At 37.4% G+C, this 22,507-nt stretch overlaps 1 protein-coding gene and 1 long non-coding RNA gene across 2 annotated transcripts in view; one reads left to right on the forward strand and one right to left on the reverse strand.

The window, feature by feature from the left end:
* The window catches only part of LOC124802571 (T-complex protein 1 subunit delta), a 100,443-nt gene extending 86,244 nt beyond the window's left edge, over window positions 1-14,199 (forward strand). Inside the window, exons 11-13 of the mRNA XM_047263443.1 lie at window positions 238-373; window positions 3,422-3,535; window positions 13,961-14,199. Of these exons, the coding sequence (XP_047119399.1) occupies window positions 238-373; window positions 3,422-3,535; window positions 13,961-13,978 (268 nt within the window). The 3' untranslated portion in view covers window positions 13,979-14,199. The remainder of the gene's footprint in view (window positions 1-237; window positions 374-3,421; window positions 3,536-13,960) is intronic.
* Window positions 14,200-14,771: 572 nt separating this feature from the next.
* LOC124802572 lies at window positions 14,772-21,400 on the reverse strand. Its single transcript, XR_007017129.1, has 3 exons — window positions 21,137-21,400; window positions 18,072-18,365; window positions 14,772-15,207 (listed from the first exon to the last, which is right to left on the reverse strand). It is a non-coding gene; the product is annotated as an uncharacterized LOC124802572 (long non-coding RNA).
* Between the last annotated feature and the right edge of the window lie 1,107 nt (window positions 21,401-22,507).

Raw genomic sequence — 22,507 nt, forward strand, 5'->3', positions numbered from 1 at the left:
CTCTCTGTGTGTGTGTGTGTGTGTGTGTGTGTGTGTGTGTGTGTGTGGGTGGGTGGGTGGGTGGGTGGGTGGGTGGGTGGGTGGGTGTGGGTGGGTGTGTGTGTGTGTGTCCATCCATTATTCGTTTTTATGAGATCTGTAAAAATTTGAATGTAAAATTGTTTAACATGGCACTTGTCCAGCTTTCTTTTTTCCCTCATATTGTAAATTATTTTAATTTCGAAATTTCAATTACAGGGCCTTTGCTGATGCATTGGAAGTGATACCTTCTACTTTAGCAGAAAATGCTGGACTGAATCCAATTGCAACAGTCACTGAATTACGGAATCGACATGCTCAGGGGGAGATGTACGCAGGCATCAATGTTCGAAAGGTGAAATTGAAATTTTCTTGTTTTAATAAAAAAAACTTACTGTAACTACTGTGAGACTGGGGATTGTCCTTATAGTTTAAGTGTTTTATGAAGTGCATTTTATTTAACACAGCAAATTTTATAATTTTCGTACTTAAGTTTGTTATCTGGTCAACCCCATTTCTCTCCTCTGCCTTCATTAACCCTTTGCACTGTATAATGCAGACACAGGTCATCTGCTCTCTTATTTAAATTACCACCCGAGTGCGCTATAGAGAATTGCACGAGTCTTTTTGTGGAAACAGTGAGATCGCTGATGGACAATTAGGATATACATTAAAACAAAAAGTATGCTTTCATTCAAATATCTTTACCTAAAGCATTACAACATAAAACTTTTCTTTTTGTGATACTTTTTGAAACTCTCCAGGGTGGACTGCTTTCATCGTTATTTCACTCTAATTGTTTATAAATGAATCACTGTCATTATCAAAATCATTGTCATTCTCATTTTCACTTAGACTTTCCTCTAAAAGCTCTGCAACTTCTTCCTCAGGAAGGACTGTGAATGAAGAACTAGCCATTGCGCCTAACAACTTTTGAAGGCAATAGTTACAACCTTTCTCTCAACAGAACTGCTACAGTTCAGCACATAGTTAACATAGACATTCCTTGATGACAGTATTGTGTAGCATAGAGGCCTGGAACAGTAAGATTCCAGGGTGGTGATTCTTTTGGAAAACTGGGCTTCTCAAGGAATTACATTTTACCTGACCGATAGGATCGACGACCTTTCTGTTTGGTTCCCTCCCCCAAATAAATTAACCATTGAACCAACATTTTACCTGGAACAGTTGGGGAAATCTCAAGGAATTTCATAAAATCTCGGGGAATTCTGTATTTTTAAACTAACATTGAAATCAAATTTTAGTGAATTTGATTTAATGACTTTGACATCAGCAGGACATTTTTCCTTTTTTTCTAAATCATTGGCAGTGGAAACAGCTGGAGGATCTGGATTGGTCAAACAAGTTAATGCATTTTGGCATCCATGGCGGGTTTTCCATTTTTGTTTGCAGAAAAGCACAACTCTGTAACAAAGATTACGGTGGTCAGCAGATTTGTTACCTCCAAGATGGTACACCACTTCACTTTAGCACATGTGCTCAGGCTGTTTTGATACCAAAATCATTGCAGTGGTCATAGGGGCCTTTTGCAAGTTTGCTCCTACCCTTCTTTTGTAGTTCCATTAAGGTTAGTGCACATGTATTTTCTGTTTTACCTGCTAATCTCAGAGAATTGAAGTATCTATGATGGAGCCATAAATGTGATGACTAGCTTAATTGTTATATCTAAGATGAAACTGACTTCAGGTGAGATGTTTACTGTTCCACAAAGTCTCTTTCATATAAATGTTCAGAGCTGTACTGTTCTTTTGAATGTCTTATCATCTTTCATTACAAAACAATTTTTCAGTTTCAACAACTGTTGTATCTGCCCTTTTCTCCAAGACACCACAAAAATTTGCCTGTGGAAATCAAAGCCAGAGTTGAAGTTCGATACAGCCATGGTGGTAGCAAAATGCAAAATCCCATATTTTTCTATTTACATTGAGAACATGTAGACAAGGAAATATTACTTCAAAAATGACAAGAGACTGATCTTGTCAGTATTCCAGGTCTGTCCCATATTTTCTGCAAGTAGAATGTACTAGTATTATTGATACAGGGCGAGTTTAACAACATTTTTCCACACAAGTGGTTTATCATTTGACATGCCCTCTCTTCCCACCTTTCCCTCGTACACTTTAACCTGTGCAAGTTTTCACCTATTGTGATGGGCACTGGAAACAAATCTTGTACTTGGGCACAACTGGCACCTATTTCAGCATGGCACAGCAAGTGACTGCTACTAATTGTGATATGTCCTATATAAAAGTCTTAACAGTGGTGGGGCCTCTGACACCCCTTCCAGCTTGGTGGCCCAAGCAGCAGCTTGTGTCACTTGGCCTGTAAACCAGCCTTGGGTAGATACTGTGCATGTTAACTGAACAGTGAAAAGTTTGTAAATGGTCATAGTAGCTGAATAAACAAAGTGCTTAATGACTGAATACAAGCAAATTATTTTCCACCATAAGAGGTGCATTCCTCTGATACAACAATGTGCTGCCTACAAATCCCTCCACTGTATTAAACAAAACACATTTCAATGATGTGCAGCTAATTTCCCACAGAAGATGTGTTAGAATTATGGCTGTAAATCAGTGAGAGTCACTTCTGGTGGAGAATGACCTTCCTGAAGTCTAAAACTTTAATTTATTACCTTTGTTTGATGTAATACACGAAAATTATGCAGTGATGGTACAAATAGACTGACTGTCATGGAGGGTTTAGATACACAAACACACCATTAATTCTATAATAACCAATGACAATACATGAGCTAGGTCATATAACTCCATCACATCGCTTACAGTAGATTCACATTCATACACCATGCATCATCATCAACAGGCTTGTAGTGACTCTGTAATTGCTGTTATGGAGGAAGGGAATTAGATCGTATTGGAGGCCAGGGCAAGGTACGGCGTTCGTGAATGCATTGTGGCACAATGTCACAGCATGTAGGAACTGAACTTAGGCGTGTAAGAATACCTGTCCAGGGTAATGAACTTGACACCCAGCACTCACATCTGTGGCTGCGACAAGTCTCGTTGTGGTTGTGGATATGTGCATTTGGGGGCCTTGTGTGGTTGATCACGTGAATGTGTGTACTTTTGATAGAGAAAGAGCAAGAGCTCATAAGCTAGTATAATTATTGTTGCATGTTTCTGTGCGCCACACAGCAATCTGGTACAGGTAAGTGGATGTCTCTCCTTTATTTTACATATTTTACCCTTGTATTTTCTTTTAACATATTTTACTGTTCGTGCAACATTTTTCTACATTTAAAATAAACCAAATAGACCTTAAATTATAATTTGTTACAAAGAATTTCTAGCTTGTAGGAATGCTAACATTGGTGTTGTCCATTGACTTAAATAACATTTTTATGATTTTCTTTTTCCAGGGAGCGATAACAAACATCCTGGAGGAAAATGTTGTTCAACCTTTGCTGGTATCAATAAGCGCCATTACACTAGCATCTGAAACTGTCCGCAGCATTCTCAAGATAGATGACATAGTTAGTATTATATGTTCATTATACTTTATTAGTATATATAATTTACATTTCTTTCAATACAAAAGTTAATTAATGTAGTGCATTCAGTCGCTACTACTATCAGTTTTAGGTATGTTTTTAGGCATTTGATAATTGGTGGTGGTGGTGGTGGTGGTGGTGGTGTCAAGGGTAAATTTTGGTTTCCTTCCTGACTTGGTACTTCATCTCCATTTACTTCACTGTTGGTAGGATAGTTCTGAAAAAATTTAAAGATTAATAGCTCTTGTATCAGCCTATAAGGCTTTGATTGTTGTGTCCTTTTGCTTAAATGTGTTCTGTTCTTGATTTAGTAATAAGGAATTTCATTGCGACACTGCAGTTGTCTTGAAGTTCTACAGCGGTAGTTAGTGCACTTTTAAGACACTGGACTCTTTTTATTTTGAAGAGGAAGGATTCAAATTCTCTCACAATATTTCTGATTTAAGTTCTACATTGTTTCCTTAAAACTCCCTGATTGAATCCTATTGATATTCCACAGACAAGGCCATGGAAGATTACTTGCCTTACCTCTTTTCTGTTGAATTTTCGCTCAGTATCTGATGACTATGGTGTTGTTAAAACATTAAGTTACAAACTTCCTCTTTTTCGGGAATATTCCAACGATGTCATGATGAGAGGCCCAAGCATGTGCTGTTTAAGGACATCATGATTTACTGCAAAAAGCAGCTGATTAATACTATTTATTGAACTTTTGGCTTACAGATTATCATCAGGTTCATGAAACATTTACATCATCATACTCGACGATAAATGTTTTTTATGTACCTAATGATGGTCTACGGACATTTATCAAATGGCTCTGAGCACTATGGGACTCAACTTCTGAGGTCATTAGTCCCCTAGAACTTAGAACTAGTTAAACCTAACTAACCTAAGGACAACACACACATCCATGCCCGAGGCAGGATTCGAACCTGCGACCATAGCGGTCTCACGGTTCCAGACCGTAGTGCCTAGAACCGCACGGCCACTTCGGCTGGCGGACATTTATCAGCAGTTTTTGGCTGGTGATAAATCATGAGATTCTTCAAATATTTACAAGCTATGGGGTAACCAATTACTTGAAGTTGAGCAGCTGTTTCCTTTTCCTTTCTTAGCTTTTATCCCTCCCGGACGATGGCAGTTCACGCATGTCGAGACACAGAAGGGGATTGCAATGTTGGCAATTACAAGCGACAGTTGCAGTACGCCCACACCTGTGCTTTCTGTGTTAAGAAAGTTTTTATCCTGCAAACTCGCTTACATAGAATTTATCATGTAGCACCACCAGCAGCCATTACAATTCATAACAGATGGAATAGAAATTAACAAAACAACTCGCTGCAATCATGTTTAATGCTCACATTAGCTATGCATTCACAGCAGAGTGCTCAGAACATTTCTGAACGCTCATTGGCTGTCTGAGAAAGCGCGACGTAGATGTGCAGAACAAGCCTAAACTCGACTGCTACTGTTCATGACTCTTAACTATAAAATCAGACCGACAAGGAAAGTGCTTTAACTTAATTTGTTAACTATAAGCAGTCATTATTTATATTTTTTCCATGCAACTTAAGTCATGGAAGCAGTTGTTTATAACTCTTAGACACATGTGAATGGATGGCAGATGGACCAGAGAAATTCTGTACTGGATTTCACTTTTCTGTATGCTACTTTGCTGGATTCCTCGTGCTGTCTACCTATGTGTAATGTTCTTTGCAATCATAATTAGATAACTTATTCACTGTTCCATTTGTTTCACTTTTTCTGCTATTAATTTCCACTGCAGCTCTCTCTTGCTTTAGACTGCTTTTAAACTTTTGTATGGCTTCCATATTAAAGCTATTGTCTCAGTGCTACGGTTCACAATTACCCATAAACAACAGTTGTGAACATACTTTTCAGGTACATCAAACACATAGTTTTAGAAGTAGTGTTTAGTTTATCAAAATCCCTCGTCATTTTTATGGTATTCCTTATTCCGTTCACTGCTGACCCAGTGTTACCATCAAAACTCAGACTTAAAACTCCTGATTGTTTGGTGCTCTGTAGCTCGTAAATATTTGTTACAGGAAACCTTGTAAGTACCAGGACCTGCATTTAAAATGTTTAATAGTCCAACCAGTATTTGAATATGGAATTAATCATCAGTGGCATCTGATACAGGAGATTCAAACAATTGCATACATATCAATATTTGCAACGTAACTGTTGCATGTATAACAGTAGAAATGTAAGCTTGCTTACATATTATGTATCTCTGCATCAATGAGGTGCATGTTAATTATAAATTCTTTGTGATGTTCAGACCAATGTCCATTTAGAAAGCATACAACCATGTGGTTACTTAAAATCTAATTCTAACTTTGTCAGTGTTCATATGCTAAGGTACAAAATTTATCCTACCTCATGGTACACAGTTTGTCATGGATGTTACTGCTGTCAGATCTTAAATAGTGACACTTCTTGGTCACATTGCACACAGTCATATAATGTTAATATGGAGCTGGCAGTATGTGTACATTTGGTGTGAATACGTTACAGAGATGGTAGCAGTTTGTGGCATACAGATGTGTATTGGCAGCACCAAGAGGAAGGATTGTTCTTGATACTCAAAATGGTGACATTTTCACTGTAAGAACAGTGTGTAATCATTAATTTTCTCCATTTGTGTGGTATGATGCTGATACAAATTCTTTGCTAGTTCAGTGAGATATGGGGATGGTGCCATGGGTGTATCTAATGTGCATTCATGACTGCAGCAGATCAAAGAAGGCAGAACAAACGAGACAATCTCAACCTCACACCAGCCAGTCTGACGACGACATTATTGAACTAGTGGAGAAAATTGTTTTGGAGGATTGCCAAATGAGTGTGGAACACATAGCATCCAGAGCTGGCATTTTCGTGGAACCTGTGCACACGAAACTGGATGAAGACCTGAAAGTGCAGAATGTGTCCTCCAAGTGGTTGCCACATACGGATGAATGCAAATCAAGCAAATGCAGTGTTGCAATTTCTTTGTGACAACAACTTTGAAGTGATTTCTCATGCTCGCTACTTATACGGACTGGCTCCAAGCGACTTATGACTGTTTCTAATGATAAGACACACTCCTTGGTCGCACATTCACTAGTTGTGCCGATGTTGCATCAGTTTCCAGTTATCAAGCCAGACTCTTAAAGAAGTGTCCTCAGCTTCTATGGAATAATGGCATTAAAAGTGAAAAATAGGCACAGGGAAATTATGCCAAAAAGTGGCAGAAGTTTCACAGTTTTTGTGTTGTCGCTATGTGAGAAGAAAATCAGAGGTGTTACAACTTAAATGCACTTCAAAATACTATGCTTGGACAATTCATGTGTAATGGTAAAATGTATACAAATCAAAGTGTAAAATATAAATAGATAGAAAGTGATGTTAAGTCATAAATAACATGTTAAGATAAACATAATGCAAAATCTGTGTGTACCATTGTCAAATATGACTTGGATGTAACAGTTATCTAACATATCATGAAGGATTAGTTAATTTTACATGCAGGTGATGGAGGCAACTCTGAATTGAAGTTATTCAGTGAAAACACTGTTAAAAGTCAGTATATAAATCTAATTCTGTAATTCCGACTGTTTATTAAGGGTGTTATCGAGATGTTACATCATATGTGTGTGTGTTCAATTTCTTCTAGGATGTTTAATGGTCTCCCTGTTTCTGGCTTGTGAAGAATGGGATGTTTCTAGTGATATCACTAGCAGAATGCTTGTATTCTCTTAAATGAGCACTGAATGCTGAGGGATTAGTTTCACTAATAGTAATATGTGGTCTAAATCTCATTTGGAAAATTTTCCTCTTTGCCCAAAATAAAATTGATCACAAGCACTACACATTATTTTACATACACCTCACATTTTACATGTCTGGCTCTTGTCTATGTTGTGCGTGTGTAATGCATGATCTGAAGCCATTTTTTTGAAACAAGCAACTTATTTTATTGGAAAAATGACCTCAGTACGGTCAAGTTATAAACTTCTCTTTCTCTTTTTCTTTTTGTTCACTCTGTTCTAATGTGATCTATTCTCGTGTGATCTGATCTCTGTTTTTAATTTCGTTCTTCCTATTGTCTTATGTATAACTTCACAATTAGTTTTGAATCAGAGCTATTGTTAGATGCTACCTATCTTTTTCAGTGCATGCAAGCCAGCATTAGTACTCGCCTTACTTAACGATTATTTGATTGTTCTGTTAATCACAGTGTGCAAATATGCCGCTTTATGGGACAGATAGCAGGAATTGTGAATTATGCAGTCAGGTGTACTGGGTATCTCCTCCTCTTTCTTTTGACCTCCAAATTAATAATTACATTGCCTTCATGTTCAGTGGTGAAGGTGATATAACTAACTCAACAAGGTCATCCATTTCATCAGGTTTTTTTTTTTACAAGATCATTTTGATAATGGATACAGTTTCTACTATTGGGATGTTCTTACATATCAGTGTAATCTAAGGACAAAAAAATACCATTAGTTGTGTTGCAAAGGTCTTTCATCTGGTTTATCAGGCCTCCTGAGCTTTAAACCGTAATCTTTTTCTCAGTTTTACGAGGGCTGTCCACAAAGTACATTACGTTTTGGAATTAAAAATAAATAAAGTATTGGAAATTTTTTTTATTATGTACAGATGAAAGCCACACTTAAATACTACTTTTCTACATAGTTGCCATTTAAATTAAGGCACTTATCGTAGCGATGGACGAGCTTGGAAATTCCTTCATCGTAAAATTCGGCCGCCTGCACCTTCAACCACGTGGTTACCTCTTCTTGAAGCTGTGCTTCGTCATCAAAACGCTGCATAGCCAACCACTTCTTCATCGCTTGGAATAAGTGGAAGTCGCTCGTGCCAGGTCGGGACTATACGGCGGATGAGGAAACAACTCCCACTTAAAAGATTCGAGAACTTTGCCGTGTGGGCCCGGGCGTTGTCGTGAATCATCAAGATCTTTGAGCACAACTTTCCCCTGCGCTTGTTTTGTATTGCTCTTCTGAGGTTGTGCAGAGTTTGGCAATACCTTTGAGAGTTTATTGTAGTGCCTCTTTCCAGGAAATCCACAAAAATCACACCTTTTCTGTCCCAAAAGAGGTAACCACGTGGTTGAAGGTGCAGGCGGCCAAATTTTACGACGAAGGGATTTCCAAGCTCGTCCATCGCTACGATAAGTGCCTTAATTTAAATGGCAACTATGTAGAAAAGTAGTATTTAAGTGTGGCTTTCATCTGTATATAATAAAAAAAATTTCCAATACTTTATTTTTAATTCCAAAACGTAATGTACTTTGTGGATAGCCCTCGTATAATTTGGTTGATAATGAAACTAAGTTTTATGCTTAATAAATATGTTGGGCTGTTAATGCAATTAGCAGTGAGCCTTCCCTGTTCACCTGATCTGAGTCCTTGTGACTTTTTACTTTCCCAAAATTGAAAAAAAGTCTTAAAATGGTGTCCTTTTGGAACTCTGGACAACATTCAAAAGATTGCGACTTACATGTTACAGCCTTTCAGTGCTGCTACCAAGACTAGCCACAGTGACTCTGCTGGTGTATGGCGGCTCAAGGGAACAATATTATTATTATTATTATTATTATTATTATTATTATTTTTTTTTTTTTTTTTTTTTTTTGAAAAAAATTGATAAAAAATCAGGCTCATTACTTTTCTCGCACACCTTGTGGATGCAGAATATTTTTGATGTGTAAAAGCACTTGGTGCAATAACTACTTCTTCTGTCACTAAGATTACAAGCATACTCAGTGGCAAGAAACATACTCATTCCACGAAAAGATATAATAAAGTTGAATACTAGTTCTGTCAAAAACTTCTAACATCTCTGGTGTAGCCTGAGATCTAGGCAAGGTAGAAAGGTGATTGTGTGTGTGTGTGTGTGTGTGTGTGTGTGTGTGTGTGTGTGTAGCCAACAAATAACAAATGCGAATGTCAAATAAAAGTTCTGGTAAAAGAATAACCTGTAGTGTAGCTTAATGTTTATGTTCATGCCATACTTACACACACTGTGCCATGGTTTATTACATAATGCACAAGTATCTGACAAGTAGTTTGATGCATGTTATGTACATATATTGTAAATAAATGACAAAACATGAGAGGAGATCCACTATGTAACTCCTACTTAGTTTGTCATCAGATGTGAGAAAATAAGAAAAACAGATGCAAACAAAAATAAAGTAGAATATGAGCAATATATTTAAACTGTATTAAAACAAGCAGTACACATGGGTTCATAAGGAGGACCCAGTTACTTGTGTGTCCGCAGAACACCATGTGACAAAAGCAGCTTCTGCTTTTATACGAAACAAACACAAATTTTGGAATCATTTATGTCACTCAGTATTAAAATCCAGCAGAATACGAGCAATGTGCTTATAATGCAATTTAAATGGTGCCATACAAACAAGAAGCAAGAACCATGAATAAATTTGTGAAAGTCTGTAGAATATCAGCTGCTATTTCGAAGACAAAAACCACAACGGAAGAATTTACATCAACCAACAGTAAAATAATTTGACAAAACTTGTAACACTGTACAGCATGCCAGTGAACCAAGGTCATGTTACTGGAAGTCCCTATAAATGTTTCACCCCCTTGGTTTACATTATATGACAGTTGTGTCCAGAGTGACCAAGAAGTGTCACTGTTTAAGATTTAACAGCAGTAACATACACGACAAACTGTACTGTGAGGTGTGATGGATTTAATATTCTATAATATCAACACTGACATAGTTATAATAGAGATTCTAAATATCAAAATTGTTGTATGCTTTATAAATGGAAATTGATTTGAAAATCACAAAAAAATGTATAATTAACATGCACGTCATTGATATGGAAAAACATAATATGTAAGTAAACTTAAATTCCTACTGTTATGTATAAAATTCTTGTGCTGTAGATATTGATACACATTGATTGTTTGTTGTCCTCTACAGGTGCCACTGATGATGGGTTCTGCACCCGAATACCGGTTTAGCTATTAAACATTTTAAATGCAGCTCACAAGATCTCCTTTAACTCATCAACTGGTTTTTTGACTTTGTTCTAAATTTGTACAATTATTTTTCTACCATATATAGTTTATACACTACTTCAGTTTCATCATAAGTTATTTTCAGGGTTACATCCTATCATGTTCTTCCATTTTTTACTGTATTATATCTATATCGGTGCAGACTGTATGTCATCAGCCCAACAAAGGTTGTACAGGTATCTTTCATGCAGTCCTTATTCTTTTCCAGCTTAGGGTTCTGAAACTTCCTTTAGTACTATTCCTTCGTATACTGCAATAGCTTGGATCAATCTTATTTCTCAAGAGCTGTTAGTACAGATTTTATTATAATTGAGTCAAAAGTCCCTCAAAATCCACATATCTTCAATAAAGTGGGAAAGGTGAATGATATTATTGTAAATTACCTGATGTTATGTCCGGATTGTTGACATTTGCATCATCAACCATTTTGTTAAAATTTTCATAGCCAAACAGAGTGGGAAGTGGACAAATGGATGAGACCTGAGTTGTAGTGGTTCGTGGGTAGTATCCACATGACACTGGTTTACGGTTAGTAATTTTGCTGTTTCCTCTTCGTTCATTGTTCTCATGTCAAATGAAAACAAAACGGATTTCTGTGGCTGGGCACTATCAAGTGAATTAAAATATATTACATAATTACAGAAGGCTAAAATATGTTATTGATTTCAGATTTTATTTTATTTCTACCTTTATGACGGTCAAGCATTAATCACCTTTCAGAACAATGAAGTTATTTTTGTCGGTTTGCTAAAGAAATTTGGCTTTCATTAATCTTTTCTGCTGAGGCAATCAGTTTATTGGAAAGAAGTGTTTAATTCCACACTATTGGCTAGTTTCAACTGTACGCTGATTTTCAAGTGCACGTTTTCATCTTCTAGCACGTATGGCATTTCATCTTCTAGCACTTATGGCATTATTCCATAATAAAGAACCAAACATGGGATAACACAGAACCAGTATTGGTACTCCAAGAAAATTTACATCCGAATCTGGACATACAAATGTGCTCTTTAAGCCAAATTATGCATTTTAGTATGGTTCACAAAATTGCGATGCTCTTGGAGTATCCTCTGATGTCTTGTTTCTTCTATGGCATAATGTAAGATCCTTTAATGTTTTACACGTACGAACATACGGACTTCTTGCATCATCGTAGCTGCGCAAGCATGGTGATGCTTGTTTTCTGGTGCTCTCTGGCAACTGCTGAAACGAACCTATTTCCAACAGGTCACGGGAAAATATTGTGAATGGTTGTTTTAAAAGCGTACTTTCAAAGTAAATTTCCTTTTACGCAAGATGAACTATGTGCAAATGTACGATGAATTCTTAAATCACTGAGCATTTGACTCTCATTTAAAAATCAGCTCTTTGAGGATGCCCATTTATAAGACTTTCAAGCCCAGAAGATGAGACATTTATGTTGTTGTTAAAAATTTTACTGGCAAATTTGTACGATTTATCTTAAACTATAACGCGTGCAAAAAAATCAACATTATATCTGAAAGCTTAGCTTCCCTTGCAGCTTATTAATCTTTGAGACCAATATTATATGTGAAAGCTTTGCTTTCCTTGTAGCAGTGCTGTGTATACTAATTTAAACTATTAACTTTTCCTAGTTGTCTGTTTGTGCTACTTAACAATGATGTTGCTATTGGCTAACTACATCAAGTGTCCTATGCTATGAATATCCGCTGTCATCGACTGGTGAGATCACGTGACATGAGCTATGACTGGCTTACAAAAGCGCATCGCGATCTCGATTTCAATGCTTCAGAGAGGTGTTTGCTGGAATTCGAATTCATACTTTCGAAATATGAAAGTATGCAGTGTACATGTTGCTGCACATCAAATATCTTCCGCCCCACCCCACTCTCCAGTTTCGTTTTCTAAAGTGCCAGGAAATTCTACGCTGGTATATAAAACCACAATCATTCAAATGATTGATAAGTTTAACAGTACTGTCACTTAACATGGAAAAAGTGTATTTTCACTTGGGAGTAAGTATTTTTTTAATCGGAAAATCCGAGAAGTTTTTTTCCCTTGTCTGCGTATAGACCCTGAACTCTATAAAACTCAAGTGTGCGTTCACTAGCTGCTCATATTTTGTTTAGGTCACATCTATTATTTCCAGCCAAGTTAGTTACAAGTTCCCTAGATTGTTTGAATGAGTCTTTTATTGAAATGATGTGGAGTGAGTGAGTTGTTTCCAGAACTCCTAACCATCAGCACCTGTTCGTCTTCAGTAAAACACGTATATATTTGCGCTATATTTTCTGTTACATGGCTAAAACTAGCACTGTTCCCCATATTGATAAAAAATGAGTGATCACATATGAGCAGAATCCTGAAGTTAGTTTTGTCACCTAATGTAAATTTGTATGGCGTGTTTGCATTTAACGATAAGTCTAGAGCAGTGGTAGTCAATCTGGTCCTTACTGCCCTCTTGTGGACTTCGTGGACATTCCGGCCTTCATGGTTGGTGGTAAGGGCTGTAAAAATATTTTCATTAGGTTTTTATAAAATTTTGATATGAAGTGTTTAGTGAGTGATCATTACCATATGCTTTAACTTGAACTAACTCTGCTTTATAAATTTTCTAAAGTAAAGATACTTCCCTGCTTTATAAATCACAATTACTGAGGAACTGGTGGGCAGTTAGAAAATTTTACTTTCCGCTCCCGGGATTGGAATGACTCCTTACCCTCTCCCTTAAAACCCACATCCTTTCGTCTTTCCCTCTCCTTCCCTCTTTCCTGATGAGGCAACAGTTTGTTGCGAAAGCTTGAATTTTGTATGTATGTTTGTGTTTGTTTGTGTGTCTATCGACCTGCCAGCGCTTTCGTTTGGTAAGTCACATCATCTTTGTTTTTAGATATATTTACTTGTTACAGAGATATATATAAGTGGGTGGTGGGTAATAAAGGTTGACTATCAGAGTCTAGAGGATTGTTGGCAATTTATTCATTGTGCTTGCTGCCGTGCACGGAGATGAGCAGCCGGTCTATATTTCTTCCTCACAATCTTGAACATTTTTAGTTCTATTAATTCAGCATAAATTACTCATGCCAGAAGGAACATTTTAACATTCATAAAATTAATAATTGTATTTTAAAGACCACATTTTTAAGTTAATTGACATACATGTAAAATATTGGAAAAAGGAGATAGGGGTGAGGATTTGAAATGTTGTAATAGATCTAAATGTTAGTCATATTTACCATATCAATGGAAAACCTTTGATGTAATATATTTATTATAATGCTTGTGTCATTGACTTGCTTGTATAATTAACAACACACTTTATCTTTTGCAGATAAATACAATTCATTGATGGGCCAGTGCATAACATCTGACTCGTCCCTTCCCAGGAGGAAAAGCGTGAAGAAGAGAATTTTTAATGTTGCCTAATATGTTTTTTTTAAATTATTTTTGTGCTAAATTGTGCAACTAAAGGTTAACATGCATTTCGCTTTTTTTTTTCCTTTCAAAGTTGTGTACTCAAAACTTAGTTGCACTTATTCTGTGCTTAAATAAAGCATCTTGTTTACAACAGATTTAATTTTTCTAAAATTTGTTTGTGTGTGCACAGAGGTGTTGTCTTGTCATTAAAGCTTTTGTAATCATACTGAATATCTGATGTGTAAGTAATTTAGTTACGTTAAAATGAGCCACTACGAAGTTGAGTCAGGTACTGGAATAATGAATGTTGGGTGTTTAAATCTTGACTACTTGGTAAAGACGAGTATTAAAAAAAAGGTCTCATTTGGTTGCAGCATGCAGTTTCCTGAAACAAAGGGTACTGGAAGTAAAAAGAAAGATGTTGAAATGGAGTTCGGAAAAATGTCCTGGGGCATATATAATTCCTGTTTCTATGATGTGGCAATGAAGAATGAGATGCCAACATTTACAATAAATGACCATAATCTTTTTTTGGATTCTTGGGGTAGAAATTTACCTACGGCACACATCAAAACTGGAGGCTGTTGTTATTGTGTCTCACCATAAACTTCTGAGGATCAGTATATAGTCTTGGCTTGTGCAACTGTCTCTAGGAGCTGTATGCAATCTGGGAGGGAAGAGGAAGTAACTGGAGGCATGACACCTTCAGTCTGTTCTTCCTTCTTTTCTGCAGTCATCTCACAGTAAAACTGTCAGTTTTGTTTTCAGAATAGAAATACCTGTTCTCTAATGTGAAAGAATTAGCAGGGTGCTGCTTCAAAAGTAATGTGACAAGAACCAGAGAAGGGGGGAAGAAATTGGTTAGAAAAAGAGCACACAGCTCAAAATTAGGACCAGGATATAAAAATTAATACAAATGATGTCAGAATAGAAATATAGTAATACATACGCATGGTTTGTTGTATTTTCATTTAATTACACCCGAGAAGTGAAATAACTAACAAAACTGTCTTTTGTGCTTGTTGTCAAGTGCCATACACATCCTTTTAGCAATCCTGCTAGCTGACACTAGCAGTACCAAAGAAGTCTCCAGTGGACGGAAGGAAATCACCAGAGGCAAAATATTAGACTGCCTGCTTCATTGGTGGAACAGACTCATTTCTGAAAGGAATAAAAGAATGGCATGAGAGAATTTGTGTGGCAAATCAAATGAAATTTAAAAACATATGCCAACCCCACTGGCCACTGTTCTGATTCAATAACTAAATACTCCTGTCAGCAGAATTACAAGTACCTGTGTTCTTATAATACACAGATAATTATTACTTTACAATAAATATAGGTATAGTTGTTGGATAATACTAACAATTCAGAAACCCAACAGCTATGTCCTATAACTGACTTTCCTATTAATTTTACTGTGTTACTTACTCAGGAAATTAGTGTATTATCAAACTTTTTGTTAAATTAAACATCATGATAATCCACCAGTTTCAGAAAAATGATGCTTCACTCAAGTAAAATATAAGATATTTCAGTTTAAGTTACCTTTGACTAGCTACAATTTGACATAAAGGAGGATACTGAAAATAACTCTTATATTCAAGGAAAGTTAAAAATATAGCATTCTAGGCACTGCTTCCACATACAACTATGTAGATTCAATGCCTAACTTCCTGTTCCTGTTCTGATCGTATAACATGCATGTATTCTATTATTTTATATTATGTAATTGAAGGCAGAGGAGAGAGAAAGGAAAAGGAAGGGAAGGAACTGACAATATCAGCAGCATTGGGACTTTGTGTGCAGTGAATGAAAATGTGAGCTGGACTAGGATTTGAACCTGGGATCTCCTTACTACGCATCTACTTTAACCACTGTGCCATCTGGTCACAGAGTTTACGGCAAATGTGCGGATTATCTTGGCATGGTCCCCAGCCGACTCACATTCCCACCTAGCTCCACCTGTCCGCTGATCCCGTACATTTCCTCCCTGCTTGCTAATTTTAGATTCCCACTGGATTCATTGCCCATTGAGGTGAATCAATTATATGAATGTGAGGTATAATAATTATAATAATTCTTGCACAGCCAGAAAAAAATCTGTTCAAAACAAAGATGTGATCGTACTCACGCTACTAAAGTTGACGAATCTTGTATGAAGAAATACTGTAATGGCAAAAAACAGTGCTGAGCACTTTGAAGATGTCTATATGGAAACAATTGCTAGAAGGGCGTTAAAAAATACTAACTTCCCTGTTAATCTTAGTGTGTTAAACTTAGCTTGAGAAAGCACAAATAGTTCACAGGCATGAGTGAATAATGGTAGATGGGAGACAATGTTGTTCTCTGAAGCATTCATGGGGCTGTGGTCTTAATATTTTTATGAACAGATGGAAAGTTTTTCTGACACTGCTGTAGTGTTTCCATAAAGGGTCGTTCCCAATTGAAATCAGATTGGAACAATATTCTCTGCTATTGACGCCAGCAGCTGTAACAGATGCCAGATAAACAAAATTATTTTGACTTGAATCATCATTTTAATGTGCCTAATCTACATAAATAACATGACAGAATTCACGAAGCACTGAAATCAAATTCATATTAATATAAACTAACAGTATTAGTTTAGAAAACAGAGAAAAAGTCTCACCTGTCTGTCATGTACTCCAGTTTCTCACATAGAAGACTGAAAAGACGAAGTACGGCTTCCTTTGATAAGCAAAATCAGGCTATCAATTTGGAATCGACGAATTCTTTGAAATAATTGGGTGACATTCACTTCATCATTCTCAAGAACAGCTGAGCCAGAATCTCATCATCACTGTCTTACTCTTATCACTATTTCTCCCACCTTGAAAATTTGTTCTCTGGTTAAGCTTGCTAATCAGCCAGAAATAGCTGGTTAAGTTATCTCGAGTTTATTCCCAGGTTAGGCATTATTCTGGGTTCATACAATGCATTTCTCGTGCTATTTCGAGAATAGAGCTTAACCAGCTGCTAACTGGAGAATATACAACTGGCCCTTAACATGTGTTCTAGCAAGCAGCAATTGCTTATTAGTGTTTCCAACCTTATTCTTAGTGTGCTCAGTGATTTTCATCCACCAGACTACTAAGTGGTGTTCCTAATTTTCATTAATATGCTGTCCGCCCCGGTAGCTGAGTGGTCAGCGTGACAGACTGTCAATCCTAAGGGCCCGGGTTCGATTCCCGGCTGGGTTGGAGATTTTCTCCGCTCAGGGACTGGGTGTTGTGTTGTCCTAATCATCATCATTTCATCCCCATCGACGCGCAGGTCGCCGAAGTGGCGTCAAATTGAAAGACCTGCACCAGGCGAACGGTCTACCCGACGGGAGGCCCTAGCCACACGACATTTCCATTATTAATATGCTCATTCTGTAATTTAGAATTTTCCTCTCTCTGTTATTATTCTTTGTTGGTGCACTATTTTAATGAGGTAATTACTTTTGACTGTAAAAAGCTGGATGACCTGCGTTTTTGAAAGTTTAAATCTAGAGCATTTGTGCAAGAACCATTTCACATAAAAATGAATGTAGTAGTATCAGTAATTTTTTATTTGTAGTGTAGAGTGTTGTACATGATTAGAAAATTCAGTACAGAGTTGTATCACTGTGCACAATGTTTACAAGTTCATTAAGGTTGAGTATGACCTACATCATGGTAAAGATCGATAATGTCAGTTTCAGTATAGTTGGATCATTCACCATGTTAAATTGTAAACATTTCATGAAACTGTAAACTGAAATAGACATGTTTCAAAAATTTTGTAATTTGATGCACAAAATGAGATTCCGACAAAATGAATGGTAAACACACAACATTGAGAACATTGCTTCAAGATGAGCTTATCAGTTTGGCAGCCAGACTCTTGAAAATGGTAAATAGGGGAAATTATTAATTAGATTCGATCAGAATGCACCCACACACAATTAAAGGCCATTAAGCTATCAGTTACGAAAAGCATGATTTGTATGGGATGTGAGTGGAAAAGCAGTTTCTTACATGTTAGTAGCATAGTCGGCAAGGCTCCAGCTGTGTTCTTGCCCATTTTGTAAGTGGAAGCTTGAGGCAGTGACAGTAGATAAGTGACATTGGCAGCTAGCGACCTCTGTTGACTGTCACAGTGCTCTCTCTCTCTCTCTCTCTCTCTCTCTCTCTCTCTCTCTCTCTGGAGTGAGGGTAGGGATTTATATAACATCTTTGGCCTTTTGCTGTGGTTACATTGCTTTTTACTCCATATTTTTTTAAGTTTCAACTAGATATTTTGCATATTTTGGCTTAATCCATTATCAGAATCTGACAAATAAGAAAGGAACAAATGAGTATTAGTTTTATGAACAGCATACAATTTTAGATACTTAAATATCATGACACAACATCTGCTTTAATAAAGATAAGTAGTATCAGGCATCCCCCAGGGTCCTATACTCATTTCATTGCCTATCAATGATGTGTCATCAGTTCTGTCTTACTGCAAATACCACATGTATACTGATTGCCTCCACTTGTGTCTATGTGCAAAACCAATAACCTTGAAGACAGCTATCGAGAATCTTCATATTGACCTGCACTATCAAAATGGATGCAGGATGTACGGTTAAAGAGCTCAACCCATCCAAAACCCAAGTGGTGAATACCTACCATCTTTAACACTAAACGGGACAAATGTCAACTTTTCTCCTTCAGAAACAAGTCTAGGAGTAATAATAGACGAAAATTTAAATTGTGCTGAACACACAACTTCAATGTGCAAGAAGGAATCAGCTTATCTCCCTGCCTTACAAAAATATGAAAAGCTTTTCCCTTTTGACCGGAAAAAGGAGCTTGTACAAACCCTTACACTTCCAATTATTGATTACAGTGATGTTATCCTGCAAGCCCTACCTCAGGAAAGTTCACAGTGCCTGGAACTGATTGCGAATGCTTGTGTTCGTTACATCTGTGATGTTCGACTCTTTGATCGTATTTCATCATCATATGCACAACTAGCTACCCTGGCTGTGTGTAGATAAGCATAGAGATTTCCATACCCTCTGTCTTCTCTAATGTCTTTTCAATGAACATTGTCTACTACAGGACCTGGCATCTGAACCTTAATGCATCAAAAACAGTAAATACAGTGATGCACCTGAATAACAAACAAGCAGACAGGAAGCTGCGCTTGAATATAGCAGGCCAGAATATGACACACGAAAGAACACCAAAATACCTGGGTGTTAAACTGGACTGCAGCCTAACATTCAAAGAACACCTGCAGGATGTCAGCCAAAAACTCAGAGATGGAGTCAATATCATCCAGAAACTTGAGGGCTCTACCTGAGGAAGTAATAAGGGACACCTTATTAAGAACCCAGCTGATCGTGTTCCTTGCCTCAACATCCCTTGAAGAACCTGGGTGGCAATAAACAGATTCAGAACTGGTGTTGGACTGTGCAACGAGCTGATGGCCAAGTGTGGCTACATGGAAGTTCCTCAGTGTGACGGCGGCAAAATACAGACAATGCAGCACATAATCAAGTGTGAAATTCATAGTTTTCGGGACGGTTCACTGGAGGATCTGCATAGACTGTGCCATTTCTTGGCTTTGTAATTTGTTTCTGTTTGATTGTTAATTTTTTGACAGATTACAACATGTATGCACTATAGGTTTATAAGTACTGTAACATGTATAAATAAATTTTTAATTAATAATGTTTTGCTACATTTGCATGTTAGTTAAGTTTCCCATGCAGAATGTGTATAGTGCTGTAGGGCATCTGGCATATCGAACGCAAAATAAACAAACATTGTCCCTCGTATCTCTCCTCGACCTTGATGCTCTTGTCTGAACAACGTGCCAGAAACACCCATTCCCATCAGAGCAAAATCCTTTTTGTCCCATAGTGTTGTCTAGCCACATTTCTCGGAGTCCTCCTCAGTTGCAGGAGCTCGACTCTAGAATAACCTCCCATATTCTATTAGAGAACTAAATAACATCAGCTTCAGAAGACAGTTAATGACATATTTAGTAAAGCAACAATACGGATTACCATTTTTCCTGTAAGCACTTGTTACCCTTGTGGGCACTTCTTTCTAGCCACATCTTCTTCATTTTCCAGTATGCTTAGCTGATGCAGTTTCCTTACCGAAAATGACTATTCTGTACACCTAAAAATTCTTTTTGTATCTGCCACTGTCATTATCATAATAATTATCAGCAACTGCATTAGCACAATAACTGCCAGTATTAATGTTAGTAGTTCAAAGTCAGTATTATTTACTCACATTGCCACTTCAGGCAATCATATCATTTTGATACTACTTGTCATATTAAAATTGTTATTTCTTGGGAAACTATGGTGTTAAAAAGTTTTAGTGTGTGTGACACCCGTGTCCAATGTAAGAGAACGCCTGATAGCACTAACCAGATCATGTTAAATAGATAAGTAAGTAAATATGAAATAAAATGTCCAGTGTTAAAATGACATAGATGCAAATTATCTCATTAGAAATCCAATGTACACCCACACCATGGCCTAGTGCCATCACAGACCAGAGCCACAGTTTAGCTAGGCAGCTTGCCTTAAATAAAACTTATTGTGGCAGTCAAGTGCAGTAACTTATTCCATTAAAATTTGAACAAAAAAGGATGCGTGCAATATAAGAGATATTGCAGTGTGACATTTTGCACCACACTAAGAGAAAATCGTTCATAGATTTTAAAAAGACAAATTAAATTTGGGTTTTTATACCTCAGGAAACTTGGTAGTAAGATTATGTCATAAAAACGGGTGTTGACGCACAGAAAATTAATGGATGCAGATGTTTAAAAAATTGTCAGTACTGTGATAAATTTTGTTTTGGATCTTCACCATCCAACTTTAAAAGATTACGGAGGGCACATTTGTTTTGTTGATGTAGAAACAAAAGCCAAATATTTCACAATTCAAGCTGTCCTCTTAGGTTCCAACCTAACCATGCACTCGGAAATCGCAGTATATTAGGAAATAAAGAGCGAAATATTTGTGACAAGAAGAATATGAATTTTGTTATTTAAGCAGTCCTCTTGGATTCCTGTCGAAACTCACCGCCGGAAAACGCGATATATCTCGAAAAACGATCAAATATTTGTGACAATACAAAATATGTTGTTGCTGGTCGTTTCCTTCGCAGCAGTTTAATGCTTCGTTTTCTAATCAGGCAGACAGAAACTCATCCTCGAGAGAGGATGCACTTATTTGCAAAGGTCGAATATTGCAGAACATATTGTTTTACATTCATAACAATGTCGCAGAATACGTCAAAAACGCTTAGATGGAAGGAAAAAATATAACTCCCGCATCGAAACTAGAACCTACGGCCTTCATCGCAGCATACCATCATCTGGTCTACAACGTTATTGCAGCAATATGGTCTTTATGTGTTGCATATTTAGAAGGGTTTGATAATCGATGCGTAATCAATTGACATTTAATTATATGAAAGAGTACGAAGGGTGACGTATCTAAAATGCGCCGGTCCCTTGAGATGGCATAGACCAGGTTTAAAAAAAACTCAAAGACATCAAAACCAATATGGCGTAAGCCGTTCAGCGTGCGTAACTGTGTATGTAGCACTATCGAGTGAGCGCCTATTCATGGCCACGCGGATGTCACGTGTTCGACCATGTGCACGCGGATGCCACTCGCTTGCACACTGGCTGCGCATTTGTAGCGTGCGCATGCGCGACGCGGTACCCTTTCCAGTACACCTTGTGGTTCCATTATCTTTCCAGTAAGTGTAGTGATTATCGTCAACTGTTAACGAGTCCTACTATATAGTTGCTCAATGTTGTTACGAGATGAGCGAAGAACAGCAGAACATCGTAGCAGGACCATCGTTCTCTGGGGTAGGCTCTGAAAAGAGGGCGATCGAAGAATTAGAGAAACAATATGCACGGGAAAAAATTTTAACGGGTGACTGGGTGGTGCGGACCAAAACAGGTAGGCGCGTAACGAGTCCAGGCTGGGAAAAGTTTGGAGAGATACTCGAAAGGAACACTAACAGGTACACTGGTTTTGTACAATGTTTTTCATGTTCCAACATAAAAATTTTCAAAAAAGGCATGAGCCCCTCCTGGCTGTCAAAACACCAGTGTATCAGTTCAAACACGCATGTGGACACACGTGCAACGAAAATTACTTCCGAAATGAAAATCAGATTTAGGGATGCTTGTGTGAATATGAGTGCAGGAGACATTCGGCCGTTCAATACATTCTCAGGTCCCTATTTTACGGATCTGGTGCAAGTATGCATTGAGTTGGGAGCAACGTACGGCTGTATTAATGCATGCGAGCTGCTGAGCGATCCGTCAACAATTTCGCGCGCAGTTGCATCACGTGTAAATGCTGCTAAAGACGAGGTACTGCCGGAGGTTATGAACGCTGCGCAGAATGAACGACTTGCAGCTACAACCGATT

The sequence above is a fragment of the Schistocerca piceifrons genome, chromosome 6 (assembly GCF_021461385.2).
Source record: "Schistocerca piceifrons isolate TAMUIC-IGC-003096 chromosome 6, iqSchPice1.1, whole genome shotgun sequence".
NCBI classification, from domain to species: domain Eukaryota; kingdom Metazoa; phylum Arthropoda; class Insecta; order Orthoptera; family Acrididae; genus Schistocerca; species Schistocerca piceifrons.